At 39.4% G+C, this 17,500-nt stretch overlaps 1 protein-coding gene across 1 annotated transcript in view; it reads left to right on the plus strand.

Annotated features, from left to right (window-relative positions):
* LOC119591500 overlaps positions 1-17,500 on the plus strand; it is a gene marked incomplete in the record, with an annotated part of 390,964 nt that overhangs the window by 286,353 nt on the left and 87,111 nt on the right. The window contains 6 exon segments of the mRNA XM_037940253.1: positions 5,483-5,656; positions 9,892-10,155; positions 10,682-11,149; positions 12,253-12,795; positions 14,540-14,660; positions 15,690-15,810. Coding sequence (XP_037796181.1) covers positions 5,483-5,656; positions 9,892-10,155; positions 10,682-11,149; positions 12,253-12,795; positions 14,540-14,660; positions 15,690-15,810 — 1,691 coding nt within the window.

Consider the following 17,500-nt stretch of genomic DNA (forward strand, 5'->3'; position numbering starts at 1 on the left):
ATTCCCTCTCCTCTCCCCCTACACCCCCCTCCCCCTCGCCTCTGTTATTAATACCAACAAAAACTTGGTTGTTTTTGTCTTAACATTTTTTTCTTTTTTTTTCTTTTTCTCTTTTTTTTTCTTTTTTTTGTGTGTGTATTTTGCTGCAATCACAGACATGTATCTGTCAGGTAAGACCTCAGTAATGAGGCTTAACAACGCCTTTTTAATTAAAGATTTTCGTTGTATATTTAGGCATTTAGTGATCGTAACGAATTTAACGAAATTTTGCGCTGCAGCGGGTATTTTTTTGGCGCCATTTTTCGTTGTTCCCTTAATAAAGATGGAAATTTCCCTTAAAAAAAAAAAGAAAAAAAAAGAAGACTCATTTCCCTTTTCTGCTTTTGTTTCAGTCTGTTTGTTTGTACCTGTTTGTGTATATATAAGCGCGTGTGTTTGTTATGCAGCTGTACATAATCAAACAGATTTAAACGATTTGAAAATATGGTCCGATTTCGATCTCGCTATGTAACAGTAAGGAGTTTTCTGTTTAAAAAAAGAGAGAGAGAAAAAAAAAATGCTTTAAGCTTGTAGAGAAATAATTATGAATATGTATTTTCTTCCCTTGATTTCACTTTATGCGATATATATACAAAAAAGGCTGTTAGGTCCCGCCAGGTATCAGCTGTGATCTTGCGAACGAAATTGGACCAGAAGTTTGACCTACAATATGTATACTTGGAATTAAATGCACATCTATGCATATATAAGACATGTATTTCATTTATGTACACGCACACATTCACAGACGCACACGCACAAGAACACGCACACGCACACGCACACGCACACGCACACGCACACGCACACACACACACACACACACACACACACACACACACACACACAACACACACACACACACACACATACACATACACACATACACAAGCAAACACACACACACACGCAAACACACACACACACGCACGCACGCACACGCGTATACACAGAATACATATATGTACATAGATGTATATAACCTTACAATATGTATTTTTAATGGTCGTATAAACAGGCAGTTAGAAGTAGATTCTTTAAAGCTAATGTTTTATTTTCCCCTCTATTTTAAGCACAAAATCGCTAACTTGTCACTAAATATAACAAAACTCTAGTAATTTTTGTCGTTAATTCAGAAGTAAATGATAGAGGAATTTAGTACCACGAAAAGTGAATTAGAACTTTTTACACACACGGTCACTGTTTCATTGGAGCGGAAAGGCTACCGATTTGTAGCACATGGTAATCTTCTTCATCTTCTTCGTCATCGTCACGTCATCGTCATCGTCATCGTCACGTCATTATCACGTCATTATCATTATCATTATCATTATCATCATCATCATCATCATCATCATCATCATCATCATCATCATCATCATCATCATCATCCCCACCACGATCATCATTATCATCAATACCATAACTGTCATTAATATATAACAATCAGCTATAACAGCAATTGAGTTGCATATCAATAGAATATGCAAATTGTGCAAAAATTTCCTGCGGATAATTTATGCAAAATTTCAGCCGCTGTTAATGAACACGTGATTGTGGCGTTACAAATAGATGGCTATTTGCTAGATGATTAGATGTTATTACCTGTACAGACGTAATTATAATGTAGATATAATAACAGTAATCAATAAAAAAAAACGGTGCTAATTTAAGTGACTGTTAATTATCTGTTGTTGCTAGGTAGGTAATGTAGTTAATTTTCCTGTTTTTTTTTATAATTAATTATGATGTTTGTTGCATTTTGTTAAGTCTTCAGGTATCATGTGTATAAATCTTTCGGTATTTGTAGTTTATTTTCATAAGATGGATGATTTAATGCATTTCCGGTGATGAGATATACAGATATAATGTTGAAAATCAAGGCTTGAGATATAATGATCACACTTGTCACTTACACTTAATATATTATATTAATGAAATAGTAATTAAGGTTTAATGTCATTGTTATCCAATACCTTTTTTTCTTTTCTTTTCTTTTTTTTTTTTTTTACTCTTCATACTTGTCTTACTCTTTCTCCTTTCTTTATCTAATTTCATTTTTTTCATATTTATTTCTTGTTTTTTATTTATTATCCTTTTGTCCTGTCTGTTTCTTGTCTTTAAATGAGGAAGCAGGAAGTTTTTTTTATAAGAAAATCGATTCGCATTAACATTCTTATTTGAAAGTTATTTTTATTTTATTATTATTTTTTTTTGTTCATTTGTGCAACTTATAGATCTATTTATCATTTTTTAATGAATATTTTGATATTGATATTTTATATACAGTTTATAATATATCAATAATTTGAACGTCGCTTTTGACCAAAGACGACAGTTATATAAGGATGAAAATTTTATTTATGATTTCTTGTCGGTTTTCTGTTATCATTATGAATACGATTTTTATTGCGTGAAATTCAATTTCCTATTTTTCTCGTCCTCTCCCCCTTTTCTTTCTTTCGTTCCCTCTCGTCTGTTCTTATTCTTATGGCTTTTGTGTTCCCGTGGTTGTTTTGCTATCATTTTCGGCTTAACTTGACTTTCTCTTTCGCTATTTTATCTCTTCCTGTTAGTCTTATTTTGCTCACTCCCACGCCATCCACCTGCCCACACCCTTGTTACCTGAGTTTACGCATTATTACCTGTTCCGTATTCTCTCTCACTCTCCCTCCTCCCACTTACAAGTATTTTATCCACTCGTCTCAGTTTCCCATAGAATTAATACAGCCGCTTCCGTTTTCTTCTGTAGAAAACGTGGCGTGTGAACTCTCCGCCTCCGTTTTCTTTGATTTGTCATTTACGTTTTCTTTCTCCCCTTTTTCTCCTCCCCAACTTTGACAATCTCAACTGGGCGGTGACGGTGGTGGTCAGATATGTCCCTGTACAAGCAAGTTCTCATCCGAAATTGCCTACTGAGTAACCAACAAAGTAATGAAATAATGATTTTCCAAAAAAAAAAAGCAAGAATTGTACAAGAAACCAAAACAAAACAGAATAGCAGAAAGAAATGAAAATGCTCTTGTGCTTCCTCACGTTTTTTGCTCAATGCATGAGTTTAAGACATGTGCATCATCATATATTGTTTATTTTTTTTATGTGTGTTTGTTTTATGTTTATGGCGACAAAAACATCCAAAAAAAAGCAAAGCAAAGACCAAATTAAACCAAAGAATAAAGATGAATTTGAGACGATCCATCTCAGTTTTGCCAAATTTGGATTATTATTATCGGATATTTGGAGATAACAGAGGTGTCGCTTTTCTGACTCTGATATATGTATATATATCTATGTATCCGTATATTTACATATATCTCTCCCCATGTAAAAGATACATATGACTTTATCTATACTTATAATCTTTATATCTGTAAGGTTGCTGCTTGTACATATGAGAAATTTGTCCTTTGAATCTGTGTGCCTTGTCTCTCTCTTTCATTTCTCTTCGTTTTTTTCTCTCCTTTTAGTAACGATGGTGATTTACCCTCATTTCCCTCTTCCCTCGCTCTTTCGATTTCTTTCACTTTTTTTGTAACCTTTTGGAAATATGTTTTTTTATTCCTTACTTCCCTCCTTCCCTTTTTTATTTACTTTCATTTCTTTTGCTCCGACATTCACACTTTTACCAAGGTAGATACAGTAGGAGGAGGGAGTGGAGGGGGGCAGGGGGGGAGGAAGGGAATGGGGAGGGGTTTAAGAGGGGAGGGAGGGGGGGAGGAAGAAGTCACTGTCATAGTATGGTGTTCTCCCTCCCCCTCTCTCCTCCCCATTCCCCTCCTTCCCACCTCTTCTATTCTCCTCCTTCCCCTCTCGCATTTCCCCTTCTCCCCCTTGGTCTCTCACCCCTTCGCCCTCTCGCTCTGGTGTGGCGTTTTAAAAGAGGGGAAAAGTGGGGGGCGTCATTTCGTCCGTAGATAATTTCCCCTCACTTTTTTACCGCTTTTTTAAAAAGTTATGGGGTGATTTTTTTTAACGATAAATATGTCACGTCCATTTGCGATTTAGATTTTGACATTTTGTTTTCAGATTATTTTCTCGCTCCTCAGAAAAAAAAATCACCTTTGACTCCTTATTTTCATAGACTAAAGGGGCAATTTTAAAATGGTCAGTAAATTAAACAAAAATGACAGAAAAAAACATAATACAAAACAGAACAAAAACCGAACAGATTTTTAAAAAATTATATACTGATGAAAACGGCGGGAAAACAAGATACACAAAAAACAAATCAAAACAAAAGAGCAGAGCCACAACAGAGCGAGAGCGAAACATTTTTTTTTCCTCACGAACAACATTGCACGGGACTCATTACTATATTATGATTATTATTTCTCTCACCCTGAACTTTGGTCATGTGAACACTTGAACCTGTAAATAGAATGAACACATTTGTACATGGACTGATGGACTGGATGCTTGCTGGTGGACAACTGGCACATTTACTTTTTTATTTTTATTATTTATTTATTTATTTTTTGTACCACAGCTCTTTTACACGTGTGCGCACATTTATGATCCATCTCTCTTTTGTTATGCAAAGTTTGGGCTGCCATGGCACATGTAGTTTTATTTTATATGACTAATCATTCTTCCTTTCTCTACTGGTTCACTTACATATGAGTATGTTTATGCAAATTGTGTGTGTGTGTGCGTGTGTGTGTGTGTGTGTGTGTGTGTGTGTGTGTGTGTGTGTGTGTGTGTGTGTGTGTGTGTGTGTGTGTGTGTGTGTGTGTGTGTGTGTGTGTGAGGGAGAGAGAGAGAGAGAGAGAGAGAGAGAGAGAGAGAGAGAGAGAGAGAGAGAGAGAGAGAGAGAGAGAGAGAAAGAGAAAGTAAAGAGAGAGAGAAGAGAGAGAGAGAGAGAGAGAGAGAGAGAGAGAGAGAGAGAGAGAGAGAGTAGGTTTTTAAACATGTTTAGAATTAAAAAGAGGTACACATAATTACATGTTTAGGATTAAAAAGAGGTACACATAATTAAATGTTCAAGATTAAGCCACATACTCAGATTAAAATAAAGAATTTAAGTTTGTAAAAAAAAAAAGTTCTGTAGAAGTAAATTCGTAAAAAGTATAACTAAGTGAGTGCAATAAAGCGTTTCAAAAAAGAGAGGGAAAATGGAGGATTAAATAATGGAATAGATGTAAATTCGATTAGGTTATTGGGTGTGATTGTGAATGATTTTGCCTTGTTTTTGAGAATGCGTCTAATTGTGAATGAACTTGCTCAGTCATGGAAGAACTATGTAACTTGTTCCCTGATTGAAGAATGAATGACGTTGCACATTGTGTACCTGTGAATGCCCTTGCTCCTTTCTCAATGACAACTCATATGGAAGTGTGTGATGCATTCACCATGACTAACACTGCACGTGCTTCCCCGTGCAACCGCGTGACTCTTCCACTTCCAAGGGACAGGTGTGCATGCTGACGTCACCAATTCTTTGCAGATTCCAGTCAAATTTTGTCCAATGGTAGCACGGCCCGGTCGACACCAGTACCACCCTCCGGGATGGGCATGAGTCTGCCCCACGGCCTAGATGTGTTCGGTTTGGTCGATCTTCCCGATTCTCTCTTGGTCCACCAACCCCCTCTGTCCACGTCACCCCTCGCTGGCCAATCAGGTCAGAGCAGCCGCGAGGAGCGCGCTCATTGGTCGCCCTCTCGTACATCCCTCTCCCCCTCAAGAAGGACGCCTAAGAGTTAGTCATTCAATGATTCATTTAGAAGCAAAACAAGTTGATCAGATTCAGAATTCATGCTACCAGGATGCAGCCTAGTTTGATTTTTTGCAGCGTCGACAGTTGGCATATTTATTTACCTTTTTTCCTTTGGGAATGATCATGGTAATTGCCCCCCGGGCGTTGTCAGAGCCTCCGCTGTGACAAGGCACCGAATAGTTAGTGGTTGGCTTTTACAGGTAGTTTCAGTTCAGATTCACAGCTTTAAACAACCTCCCCCCGCAAAAAAAAAGAAAAAAAAGAGCATGGAGTCCTGTCGTTGCACTATTTTCCAGGTGCAACATCGGCGCGCGTCTCTCGGCCGGTTTTGATGGGCGGTTCACCAGGCTGTCACGAACCCGAGAACCGGAACCCGAAGGGAAGGGAGGGCCGGAGGGTCGGCAGGAGGGAGGGAAGGGGGCGTGTCAGACCTTTAATACGAATCTTGATGTTCTTGCAATATGTGGCGTCAGTTTGGCCAGAGCAATTAAAACCCGCCGTTGATATAACTTGCCGCGTGACCTTGATTTGGAGAGTAAAACAAAATTGATCATCCGGGTTCGTGTGTGTTTCGAACGATTGGGTTTCGAACGATTGGTTTCCATTGGCGCTGTGAATATGTAGATACTTACGGGGATCAAAATAGCAATAGGAATAGAATTAAAATAAATAAATAAATAAATAAAACGTGGGCTTTGTTAGGGACGAAAATTAGAAACGAGGGCATTGTAAGTCGGAAAGCCACTATTGATCGGTAGCCTCAGGGATCACATATCAAATTTAAACCTGATCTAACCAGAAACCTCGAGCATCTCAAAGCCACCTTAGCCAGTAGCCCCCTTAGAGTAAAGTAGCCTATGAGAGTAGTCCCGCAAGAGTAGTCCCAGTGTAAGGCGAACCACAGGAGACAGCCCTCGAAAAGTAGTTCCTAGTGCGGCCTCAGGAGTAGCTCGCAGAGGCAGCCTCCCTCCCCAGACGCCCCACACACTCAAAGTAGCCCTGGAGAGTAAAGTAGCCCCATTAGAGGTATTCTAATAGTAGTCCCCCAGAAGAGAAAATCAACCCTGACCCCCCTTTTCTCTCAAAAATACCCCCTCCCCCAGATACGTGTCCCTTACCCACCCCTCCTCGCCCAGGAGCGTCTCGCAAGGAGGAGGGCGCCGGAGTAACCTCCCCCCTTACCCCCCCCCCCCTTCGCCCTCGCATGGAAGCGTGTCAGTCAGCGTGCGGGGGCCGGCGTGGTCACCTTTAACGCGAACAGCAGCGCCAAGTGACCATGGCTTTGCTACCTCTGTTATTGTGGGGGTAGGGGAGGTGAGGGGAAAGGGGAGGGAGGGAATGGGGGAGGGGATGAAAGGAGGGAGGGAGTGGGGGAGGGGATGGAGGAAGGGAGGGAGTGGGGAAGGGGATGGAAGAAGGGAGGGAGGGAGTCGGGGAAAGGGGAGGGGGGAAAGGGGAAGGTCTGGGCAAGGGATGCATAGGAAAAGATAGGACGATGGAGAGTGGGTGAGGAAGAAAGGGAGAAAGGATAAGGTGTAAGGATGGGTATAACGACGGATATTACCAAGGCAACGTCGAGTGAAAATACGAGAAGTAGATATACACTCATACGTATGCACATGTTTATGTATGCTTCTGTAATGTATGTACTGTATATATACAGCATACTAACTTATGTAATCAGTAGCATATATGCATAAATATATATGTGTGTATGCATATATATATATATATATATATATATATATATATATATATATATTATATATATATATATAATAAATGTATATATATACATATATATATATATATATATATATATATATATATATATATATATATATATACATACATACATCAAGGCTTATATGTGTGTGTAATATAATATAGTTGAAAAGTAATTTCAACCCCTGCTGCGTTTCCCAGTGATTTCAGGAATGTTAATGTTATTAGGCTGTTAATGAAGATTAGGACCCCCTCCCCTCTACCCCCCCCAAGGTTTTTCTCCCTTTTACGGTATATTTAGTACCCCCTAGCCATCCCTCCCCCCCTATCCCCTCTACTCGCCGCCCCCCCTCTAAACACCCTTTGAGAGAATAAAATTTTGGGATGTCAACTCAAACCCCCCCCCCCCCCTCCATACACACCCCTTTTTTCAATGCTTCATCTCATCCCACCCTCCCTCCCATTGAGAAAATAATAATAATAGTAATAAGAATGGTAATAGTTTTATACTTTAAAAAATATATGTTATAACAAATAAAAATCCCGCGACATTTTTTTTTTGTGCTTGCCTTTTTGAGAGGGTGGTGCTCATGCTCCGTCGAAATTCTTTGTTTTTTATTTTTTATGAATACATTAGAGCTGCAAAACGTAGGCCTATCGACCCTTAGGTGTTACTTTTGCCGTGCAACTTTGCATGCTGCATGTCTTGTGTTACTAGAAGTTAGAAAAAAGAAAGAGAAAGAGAGAGAGGAATAAAAAAAACAAAAAAACAAAAACAAAAAAGGCAGACGTATTGACTCTTTGAGTAGAGTTGGCAATTGCGAAGGTTCGTGCATTGCATGATGTTGCAAACCCACTTCCCATTGCCAGTTACTTTTATAAGTATATTGTTGTTGTTTTTGTTGTTTTGTCTGTGGCATATTCGGATGTTGATGTTTATGTAGACTCCTTTTCTGTTAGTACAAATACTTACGTACATATATATGTATCTCTGTGTGTATGTGTATGTGTGTACGAATGCTTTTCACAAGAATTTTATTGATCAATTCAATCACTAGAATAGAAATATTGTGCTGAATTTGCCCCCCCCTCCCTCCCCTCCCCCCCATCTTTTTTATCAATGTTGATGCTCTTTATTATTATTATTATTATTTTAATCATCGTTGATATTTATGAAGTGTTCGATTCCCCGCATAAGAAGCTTTCTTTTGTGTAACCAAACGGTGGAATCACAATGCAGGTCGAGAACATTATCAGAGGTGGTGTTCAGTTTGACATGTTCTTTTTCCTTCGTTATTGAATTATTTTATACATATATTCTACAAAATAATAAAAAAAGAATCGAATCTCTGGTTTAAAAAAAATATATATGTGAGTAACAAAACGGTCCTTATTGTTATAGAGACGATCTTATTTACTAAAGATTCAAATGATGTGGTAAGCGAGTAAATAATGATAATGATGATAACAATTTAAAGAAAAAAATGCGGTCCTATCTTCCACCTTTGCCAACAGTTAGTCCACTTTGACTTAAAGTGATGTCGCGATGTCAGTAGCTAGAGGAAGTAATAGATAATGATTAATCAAAAGAAAAATGATGATGATGACCCTCCCCTTCCCCTCCCCCCCTGGTCAATTTACGAAAAAAAAAATTGAAAACATGAAAACTGAGAGAGAGAGAGAGAGAGAAGAGCAATATGAAAATTGTTGATAATTATTATGATTACTACTAATATTTATTTTTCTTTTGTGTGATTTTTTATTGAGGTGATCTTTTGATTGAGCATGTGTTTGGCTAAGCGTAACTCTGTAAAATTAAGAAAAAAGAAGAAGTTAGATTTGGTGTGCTAAAGATATATATGTATTTTGCATATATATGTATATATCTTGTGTATTTCTCCCCAGCTGTTGTTTGTGTGTAATTATATGGGCTAAATCATACTCCAGTCTCTTCATGAGAAATTGCATTGCCCCCTGAAGTAAATATAAAAGTTATATTTAATTTCAGAAGAACATTTTAAAAAAGAAAAAAAAGAGAGAGAAAAAAAAAACAAAAATTCTGCCCAGGTACTCAGTTACAAATTGCAAATTGTTTTGGAAAATATTAACTTTACCCTAAAAAAAAGATATAATGAAGAGGCGGGCAATAATTTTATTTTAAGACAAAAAAAAAGTAATCGCAAATACAGTCATAGAGACAAATGTAACCGTAAGTTGTAAGAAATCTCTTAAAGAAGGCTAACAGTAATCAACCATTTAGCTTACAGAATCATGTGTGCAATCGCATCTTAGCTTACAAATAAGTTTAATAACCCTTAAGCCAATGAATAATCGGTTGTTAGCTTGTAATGAGTGATTGTCAAAGCGAGCTCTAACCTGACTGGCCTTTGTTCGGCGTGGCCGCTCGCCCGCAGGCCTTACCTCCCTCAACTCGCTCTCGTCCTCGGGCGTGTACACGACCAACACCTCCTCCTCCTTGGTGGCCTCGGGCGTGGGCGGCGGGGGCGGCGGCGTTGGCGTTGGCGTAGGAAGTGGCGTGGGCGGTTTCCCCAATGCGTCGCCGCTCCCGGGGTCCGCCAACCTCGAAAATGCAGCCACGGAGATCGATCGCATTATGGCCAAAATCGAGCAGGATAATAAGATTCTCGCTGAGCTCGAGAAGTCGCGGTCGACCATAGGTAAGATTTGTGAGATATATTTTTTTTTTACGTGTGTGTGTTTCCTCTTTTTTTTTTTCCTCCTCCCATTTTTTTTTTCATTTTCACCCATTCGGATGTTTTTTTTCTGGAGGGGAATGTCATTCCCCTGTTTATTTTTTTATTATTCTCTAAGAAAATAAATATATATATATCGGGGTCTTAGCTGTGTGAATAATCGCAGGGGAAGGATCAAATGAAGCGAGTATCTTATGTAATAAAAACAACAAAAACCCAAAAAGCTAAAAAAAAAAAAAAAAAAAAAAAAAAATGTCAAACTAATCTTTAAAAAGGTTCTGGCCCTCTAAGACTGATCCACCTGAAGTCTGGCAAGGGGAGAGTTTGTTTTCTTGTCACAAAACCCGTTGCAAAGTGGACTGTTGGTAGACGTGGAAAGGACTCAGGTTAGAGAGGGAGAGGAAGGGCCGCACCAGTAGCAGATTTTGATTCTTTTTGACACTGTTAAAAGCAAGAAGGAGGGTGATGTTTGACCTGCGCGTGTCTTCAGGTCCCCACGCCAAACACGTGCAGTTCTTGGACGGGTTCACGCCGGGGGTGTTCATGAGTGGGTCCCACGGTGGCTCTCGTCACCACCACCACACGTACCCTTCCTATCACCACCACACCTACCCTCCCCACCACCAGCACCACCCCAAGCACCACTCCAAGCACCACTACCACCAGAAGCACCACAGCTCGCTCTCCCTGAGCCACCATTACGGGACGCACTCATCCAACCACCCCCAGGCGTACCAACAGCGCCAGCAGCAGCAGCAGCAGCAGCAGCAGCGGCAGGGCTCACGGGCTCACCACTCCTCCTCTCGGACGCGGGTTCTCCCCCAACACCCTGGGCGCCACCGCTCAGTCGGCAAACCACCCACCACCACCACCTCCTCCTCCTCCGTGTCTGCAATGTCCCGTATCAAAAATTTTCTCACAGTGCCGAAGCCTCACTTTGCTCGCTTTGAGCGGAACAGTAAGTGGCGGTTTAGCTGCTACTGGATCTGCTACTCTGGCTCCTGTTGGTAGCTATGAGAGGCGGGTCTGTACGGCCCTTTAGTCGTCCTGGGGCGGCCCGCTCCTGCACCTGTAGAAGGCTGGGTTCGTAAAGCCAACAGCACCGTAAGAGAGAAAGCCCAAAAATACAAAGCTCAGTCCGCTAGAGTCCCAGAACGGTCTTTTGAGTGAAAAAATGCTCTAGAACATGAGAGAGAGAGAAACAAAAATACAAAACTAGAACACTTTGTTATTTATGGAGTTGTTGATTTACAAACCTGCAGCGTAGTCGTAGCGCGGGCCGTCTGCCTTCTGCTCGTACCCTGCAGCTTCCCGTACACGTCTCGTGGTCCGGCCAGAAGTTTTGTTCGTAAATAATTAATGATTTTTGTTCTTTTTTGAAATGAAGTAGGCCTCTACTTTCATCTGATTTTTGAGACTCTGGCGAGGAAGAAGCTGAGAAGCATCTTAGATCTCGCTTGATTTAGCGTTAGTGTACGGTTTGAATGTTGTACCATTGTAGGTTGCGGCCTGTATTCTGAGTCAGTAGTTTTCTCTTTTTATCTGAGAGTCTTTTTTTACGTTAATACATAAAGCAAAATCTGTAAATGGTTTGAGGAACTAGTGGTGGTGCTCGTATGCTCGAGGCCTTCAGAGAGTCTGGGTCTCGCAGCTAACATCATTCTTAGCGTCATCATATATATATATACATATCTTTTTTTCTGTACCCATCTGAGACCTGCGTGACTAGTCTATCAGAACAGACTCTGACGTCTCGCATGACCCATACTAATCCCGTCATGGTCTAGCATTGCTGTGCATGAACAGACCTCACTTGCATGGGTACGGTCCAATTTTATATCATAGACCTCTTGTCAAACATCAATTTAACATGCAAATTGATTCTTCAGTCTCAGTATTTTCTTATCTCTTTTTCTTCAAACAAACTATTTCAACAACCAAAAAATATGAAAGGAAGATCTCACAGTTTTTCAAAAAGCTTCTTGATTGCACTTAACTGCGACATCGCGGCGCCCGGAGCACGAGCGCTCACGCCTTGGTCTCGCCCTTCTCTCGCCACAGGGTTAACCACGACCTCGACCGGAGTGACTTCCATCAAAACGAGCGACTTGATCACCTCTCTGGGCCTCGCCTCTCGCACCATGGCGGGCATCACGCCCTCCTCCTTTGCCATGGCGGGCACGGGCATGACCTCCCTCACCGGGGCGGTCACCACCACCGTCTCGGCAATGGACCTCTCCAACCCCATAGTGAACCCCTTAGGTAATAACCCCCTGGGCAGTAACCCCTTAGGGAACAATCCCCTCGGCCTGATGGATCCGACGCTGGCCTCGCAGATGGGCGGCGCCAACCCCAGCCTGGGCCTGACCTCCCTCGGCGGCCTCTCCGGGACCAATCTCCTGGGGGGCACCTCCCTGCCAGGCGTCTCCCTGCACAGCACAAACCCTCTTTCCGTAACCAACCCTGCCAGCCTGTCCGCGGGCCTCAGCGGCGTGGGCGTGGTGGGCACGGGCGTGGGCATGGCAGGCGGGGGCATCAGCAACCCTGTGTTCACCAGCGTCAACCCACTGCCCACCATCATCACCACGAGCTATGACAAGGACGGTACGAGTAGCTGTCGCCGTTGATGTTCACTTGTTTTCTGTAGAATGCTTTGTTTTATAAATACATATTTGTATTTTGAGTTTTGAGTTCTTTTTCCCCCCTTTTCTGTTGGTGGTTTGATGTTTTCTAGACTGTTCAATCGAATTTGTTTTGATTTTTTTTCTTCGTATTTCGTTTTGCAAAAATTTTAGCGAGTTTGATTTTTTTTTCGCTGTTGATGATTTTGTAGATATTTAGTAATTTTTTGGTTTTGATTTTAATGTCTTGATGTTGTTTTTTGTTCTTGTTTGGTTTATATTGGTTGAGTTTCTGTTTTAGCAGCTTGCGATTTTTATTTATTGTTTTATATATTTTTTTTACAACTTGATTTTCTTGCCGCTTTATTGAACGTTGCGGTATTATTTTTATTATTATTATTAATATTATTATTATTATTATTATTGTTGTTACTATTATTATTATTATTATAATTATTATTGTTGTTGTTTTATTTATTTATATAGAACTAGAACTTTATGTAGACTGTTGTATAATCACCAATTTATTTTTATTCCAAGAACGGACGTAATTTTGGGTAAGACTAATATAAATTTGTTATTGCATTTTTCAGATATCTTTTTCATATTTTTTTTTTGCAGCTTTTCAAAGGAATTTGAGTATGTAATGTTTCAAAATAGAATGAAGTTTGTTGTTGCAATATATCAATAGATGTCAAAAATCTTAAATTAAGTTGTTTGTTGCAATATATTAATAGATGTCAAAAATCTTAAATTGCAGATATTAACGATGTATACAATCATATAAATCAAATTTTCTTTGAATCACTTTGAATTCTCTGAGAACTGTATTATTTTTCCTTCTACATACTTGTTTATTTAGCATCTCGAAATGTGTCCTTATAAAATCCTTGGATAAATATGTTTCTGTTTGTCCCCCTACAAATGTACCTGTTATTTCATCCCTATTCATTATATTTTTTATTTTTACCCCTCCCCCCTTCCCTCTAAAAAAAGAACTTTTACCACCACCCCCTTCGCTTCATACACATTCCAATTTAACTTTCTTCAATGAATCTCTTATCATTTTTGCCCACTCTAAATACCTCTTTTACCCTCACCGCCTCCCTTTCTAGGATTATTCGATTATTTTCTTCCACCTTCATTCCAGCCACAAGCCATTGTTTTTAGTCTACGACAACCTGGTCTTTTTTTAAATCCCACTATAACCCATGTATTTTTTACCCCCAAACAACTTATTTTCCTCCCACTAGAACTTCAGTATTTTCAGTTAAGTACAACCTGGTATTTTTTCCCCCACGACAACCTCGTTTTCACCCCCAGTAGTTACCTCCCTACAACACCCTGGCTCAATTTTACGCCCATTAACCCCCGCGCAACCCTCCCTCATTTTTGCCCCGCTATAGTCTCCTCCCATTTTTACTCACCCCTTCTGGGAGTTACTCGTCCCCTCTTGACACTTCCTTCCCCACAATAATTCCCTTCTCCAGTAATATTTCCCCCTCTCCTTGGCACTTTCTCCCCCCATGATAATCCCCTCTCTTACCACTATCTCCCCTACAATATTCCTCCCTCCATAATAATCCCTACCTTGGCACTTCCCCCACAATTACCCCCATCCCCATAATATTTCCCTTTGGCACTTCCTCCCCCCATAATAATCCCTCCTTCTTGGAACTTCCTCTCCCCCATAATAATCCCCTCCCTCTTGGCACCTCCTCCCGCAGACAAGAACCTGGTGAACGGCAACATCCCGGGGGTGCTGATGCCACAGTACGAGACCGACAACAGAGTGCTGGACGTACTCGAGATCCCGGGGAAAGGTCGCTGCCACGTCTACATCGCCAGGTCAGGAAGGGGCGGTAGAGGGTGGCGTATAGGAGTGGTATTATTTAAGTGTTTTTTTTTCATTTTTTCGGGTATTTGGGATATTTAGTGGTTAATTTATTTTATCTTTTGTTTATTTGTTTATTTTTATTTATTTATTTTTTATTTTTTTTATTTTTTATCATTTGTATTAACAGGAGGTTATTTATTAGTATTTTAGTTTTTAGCTTCATTTGTGTATATAGGAAGTTATGGAATAAAAAGAATGGGATGTCAGATTTTTTTCTTTTAGTTTAGTTGAATTTTTAAATGTTTTTCTGTTGTTATTGCTGTTCTTGTTATTAACTGTTCCTATTTTTAAAATCTTTATCATTATCACCATTATCAATAGTATTTTCATCTTTTTGTGTGTGTGTGTGTGTTAGGGAGGCGATTTATCAATATTTACTATATTACGGGAATGATTAAATTATGGCAGTAAAAAAAAAAAAACGGAAAGAGGGATTGATCATTATATAGAATGTGAAGAAAGTTGATTAAGCAATATTTTAAATAACGGTGACATTGTCATTTAAGTATGACGGGTTATACAGTGACTTAATGTTTTCAATTTTCTTTATTTTCGAGGCATCCAGACTTTCGATAAACTTATAATATTCAGTTGTTATATTAATTTTCACAGTGACCATTTCATATTGTTTTTGTCCTTGTTTTTAAAAAAATATTCATATATTTTTTCAGCACTGGAGAGATATAATAAGAACACATATTTTTTTGATATCCATGATGTTGATATGTTTTACACTGACTGCAGAATATAATTCCCTTTTGTGTTTTCTTTTTTGGGTCGTTAACTTTCAAACTTCTTCTTATTGACATCCGCCCATAATTTCTCCTCTCTTGCTGACACCCACCCCAAATTTCTCCTCTTACTGACATCTTCCCCAAATTTCTACTTCCTTGCTGACATCCACCCCAAATTTCTCCTCCCTTGCTGACATCCGTCCAGAAATTCCTCCTCCCTCGCTGACATCGGCCCTATTCCAACAGATACTCCTACGACCCATTCCAACACTCCCCCAACGAGAACCCTGAAGCTGAGCTGGCGGTGAATGCTGGGGACTACGTGCTGGTGTGGGGCGCCATGGATGAGGTAGCACCAAGGACCATTGTGAGAACCCCAGGGTGACTGTGGACTCATGGCATATACCACAAGGACACACCCGCTTGGCCCTGCGTTGCTGTTTGAATTGTGTTTATGTTTTCATTTATTTATCTGTTTTTTTTTTTTTTTTTTTTTTTTTTTTAGAGGGCCCTTTATTTTTTCTAGTATTCTTATCCCTCATGTCAGTAGGATTCAGGGGGAGAACATTGTAGAATAATAGGGGAGGAAGTTGTAGAATGTTGGGGGGAGGAGGGGATAATGTGTTTTAGATTATTATGGGGCTAAGTGCATGATAATTTTCATAATTAACTGGATAGGTTAGTCCCAAAAGAAAACTAGGCATGACACTTGTTATATAGGACACATTCAACCCCTATAGAATATATGTATCCTTTGTATTAGGCATGCTTGAGTGAGGTCTACAGGATACAAGGTGAACTGCACAAATATTCCTACAGGATGCCTCAAATTGATTGTGATATTATCAGATCTTGCGCTGTATATATTGATCTATAGATTTCTGAAATACAGCAGTTTTTATGTGTGGAAATTGAATTAGAGCAGATAGAAATGTTTAATTAATCTGCTGGTGTGCCTCATCTGCATCAGATTGTAAGAAAGCACATCCTTTAGGTATTAAAAAAAATATGGGACTAGATATTTTGTTATAAACTATACAGTTTTTTATTTATATGACAATCTTAAATTACCAGTAGGTGCAATAGTAGACTAACTTTCAGCTTTAGTTCATACCAAGCTAACACTAGTACAATTTCCTTTGTTACTATGTGTTACATAGGTACACATGATTATAGTGTGTCTACTCTCAGAAAAAATAACACAAGCAACTCACCCCAGACATTGGAGTACTCTGATTCACTAATTCTCCTTTTACACTGCTTTATTATTATATTTTACTGAAGAGTCTTGGTGAATTGGAAAGCTCCAGAGTTGAGGGTGAGTTGCAGGTTTTTGCTTTCCTGAGATTAGACAGAGGATAGTAATACGCATACACCATGACAGAGGGAGAAGATATCAAAATTAAATCATTAAAATTTTTCAAAAGATCTCTAACATTCATATAACTAGTTTTGGATCTCAAAATGCTATTCTCACTCAGAAAATGGCTCATATCTCAGCTGAACGCCTGGCCAGTGTGTGTTCTTGGAGTTGCCAAGGAGTCCTTTTCTCTTCCTTCCTCTCCCATTGCAAATGCCGATGCACGTGCAGTATTAGCACAACTGTTACAGTGCTGCCCTCCCTCCCCATTATAGAACCAACAAAACCTTTTGGATTTCTCTAACAGTTGCATAGAAATCTTTGATAGTTCTCTTTTGATATTAAATATAGTGTGGATCTTGTTTTTGGACTGCCGATCCACAACCACTTTTGAGTGGCATTAGCAGAGCATTTAGTTTTTTTGTTACTTTTGATTTTCTGATTATTATTTTTTTATTGGTTTGGATTTTGCACTCAGAATCACATGAATGCCAAGAGTAATCAGGACGTTACTGTACATATTTTATTTCTTGTTTCATACTGTAAATAAAGTAGTGGATGATTTTACTATTGTTTTACATATATACACATAACTGCGTGTATGTATTTATGGCATATCTAGAACACAAGTTTCTCATCTGACGGAGACTTGTAGTATTTCCTATATGCAGTTACATAAAACTTTCAGATGAATATT

Source organism: Penaeus monodon, chromosome 3 (assembly GCF_015228065.2).
Source record: "Penaeus monodon isolate SGIC_2016 chromosome 3, NSTDA_Pmon_1, whole genome shotgun sequence".
Classification (NCBI taxonomy): domain Eukaryota; kingdom Metazoa; phylum Arthropoda; class Malacostraca; order Decapoda; family Penaeidae; genus Penaeus; species Penaeus monodon.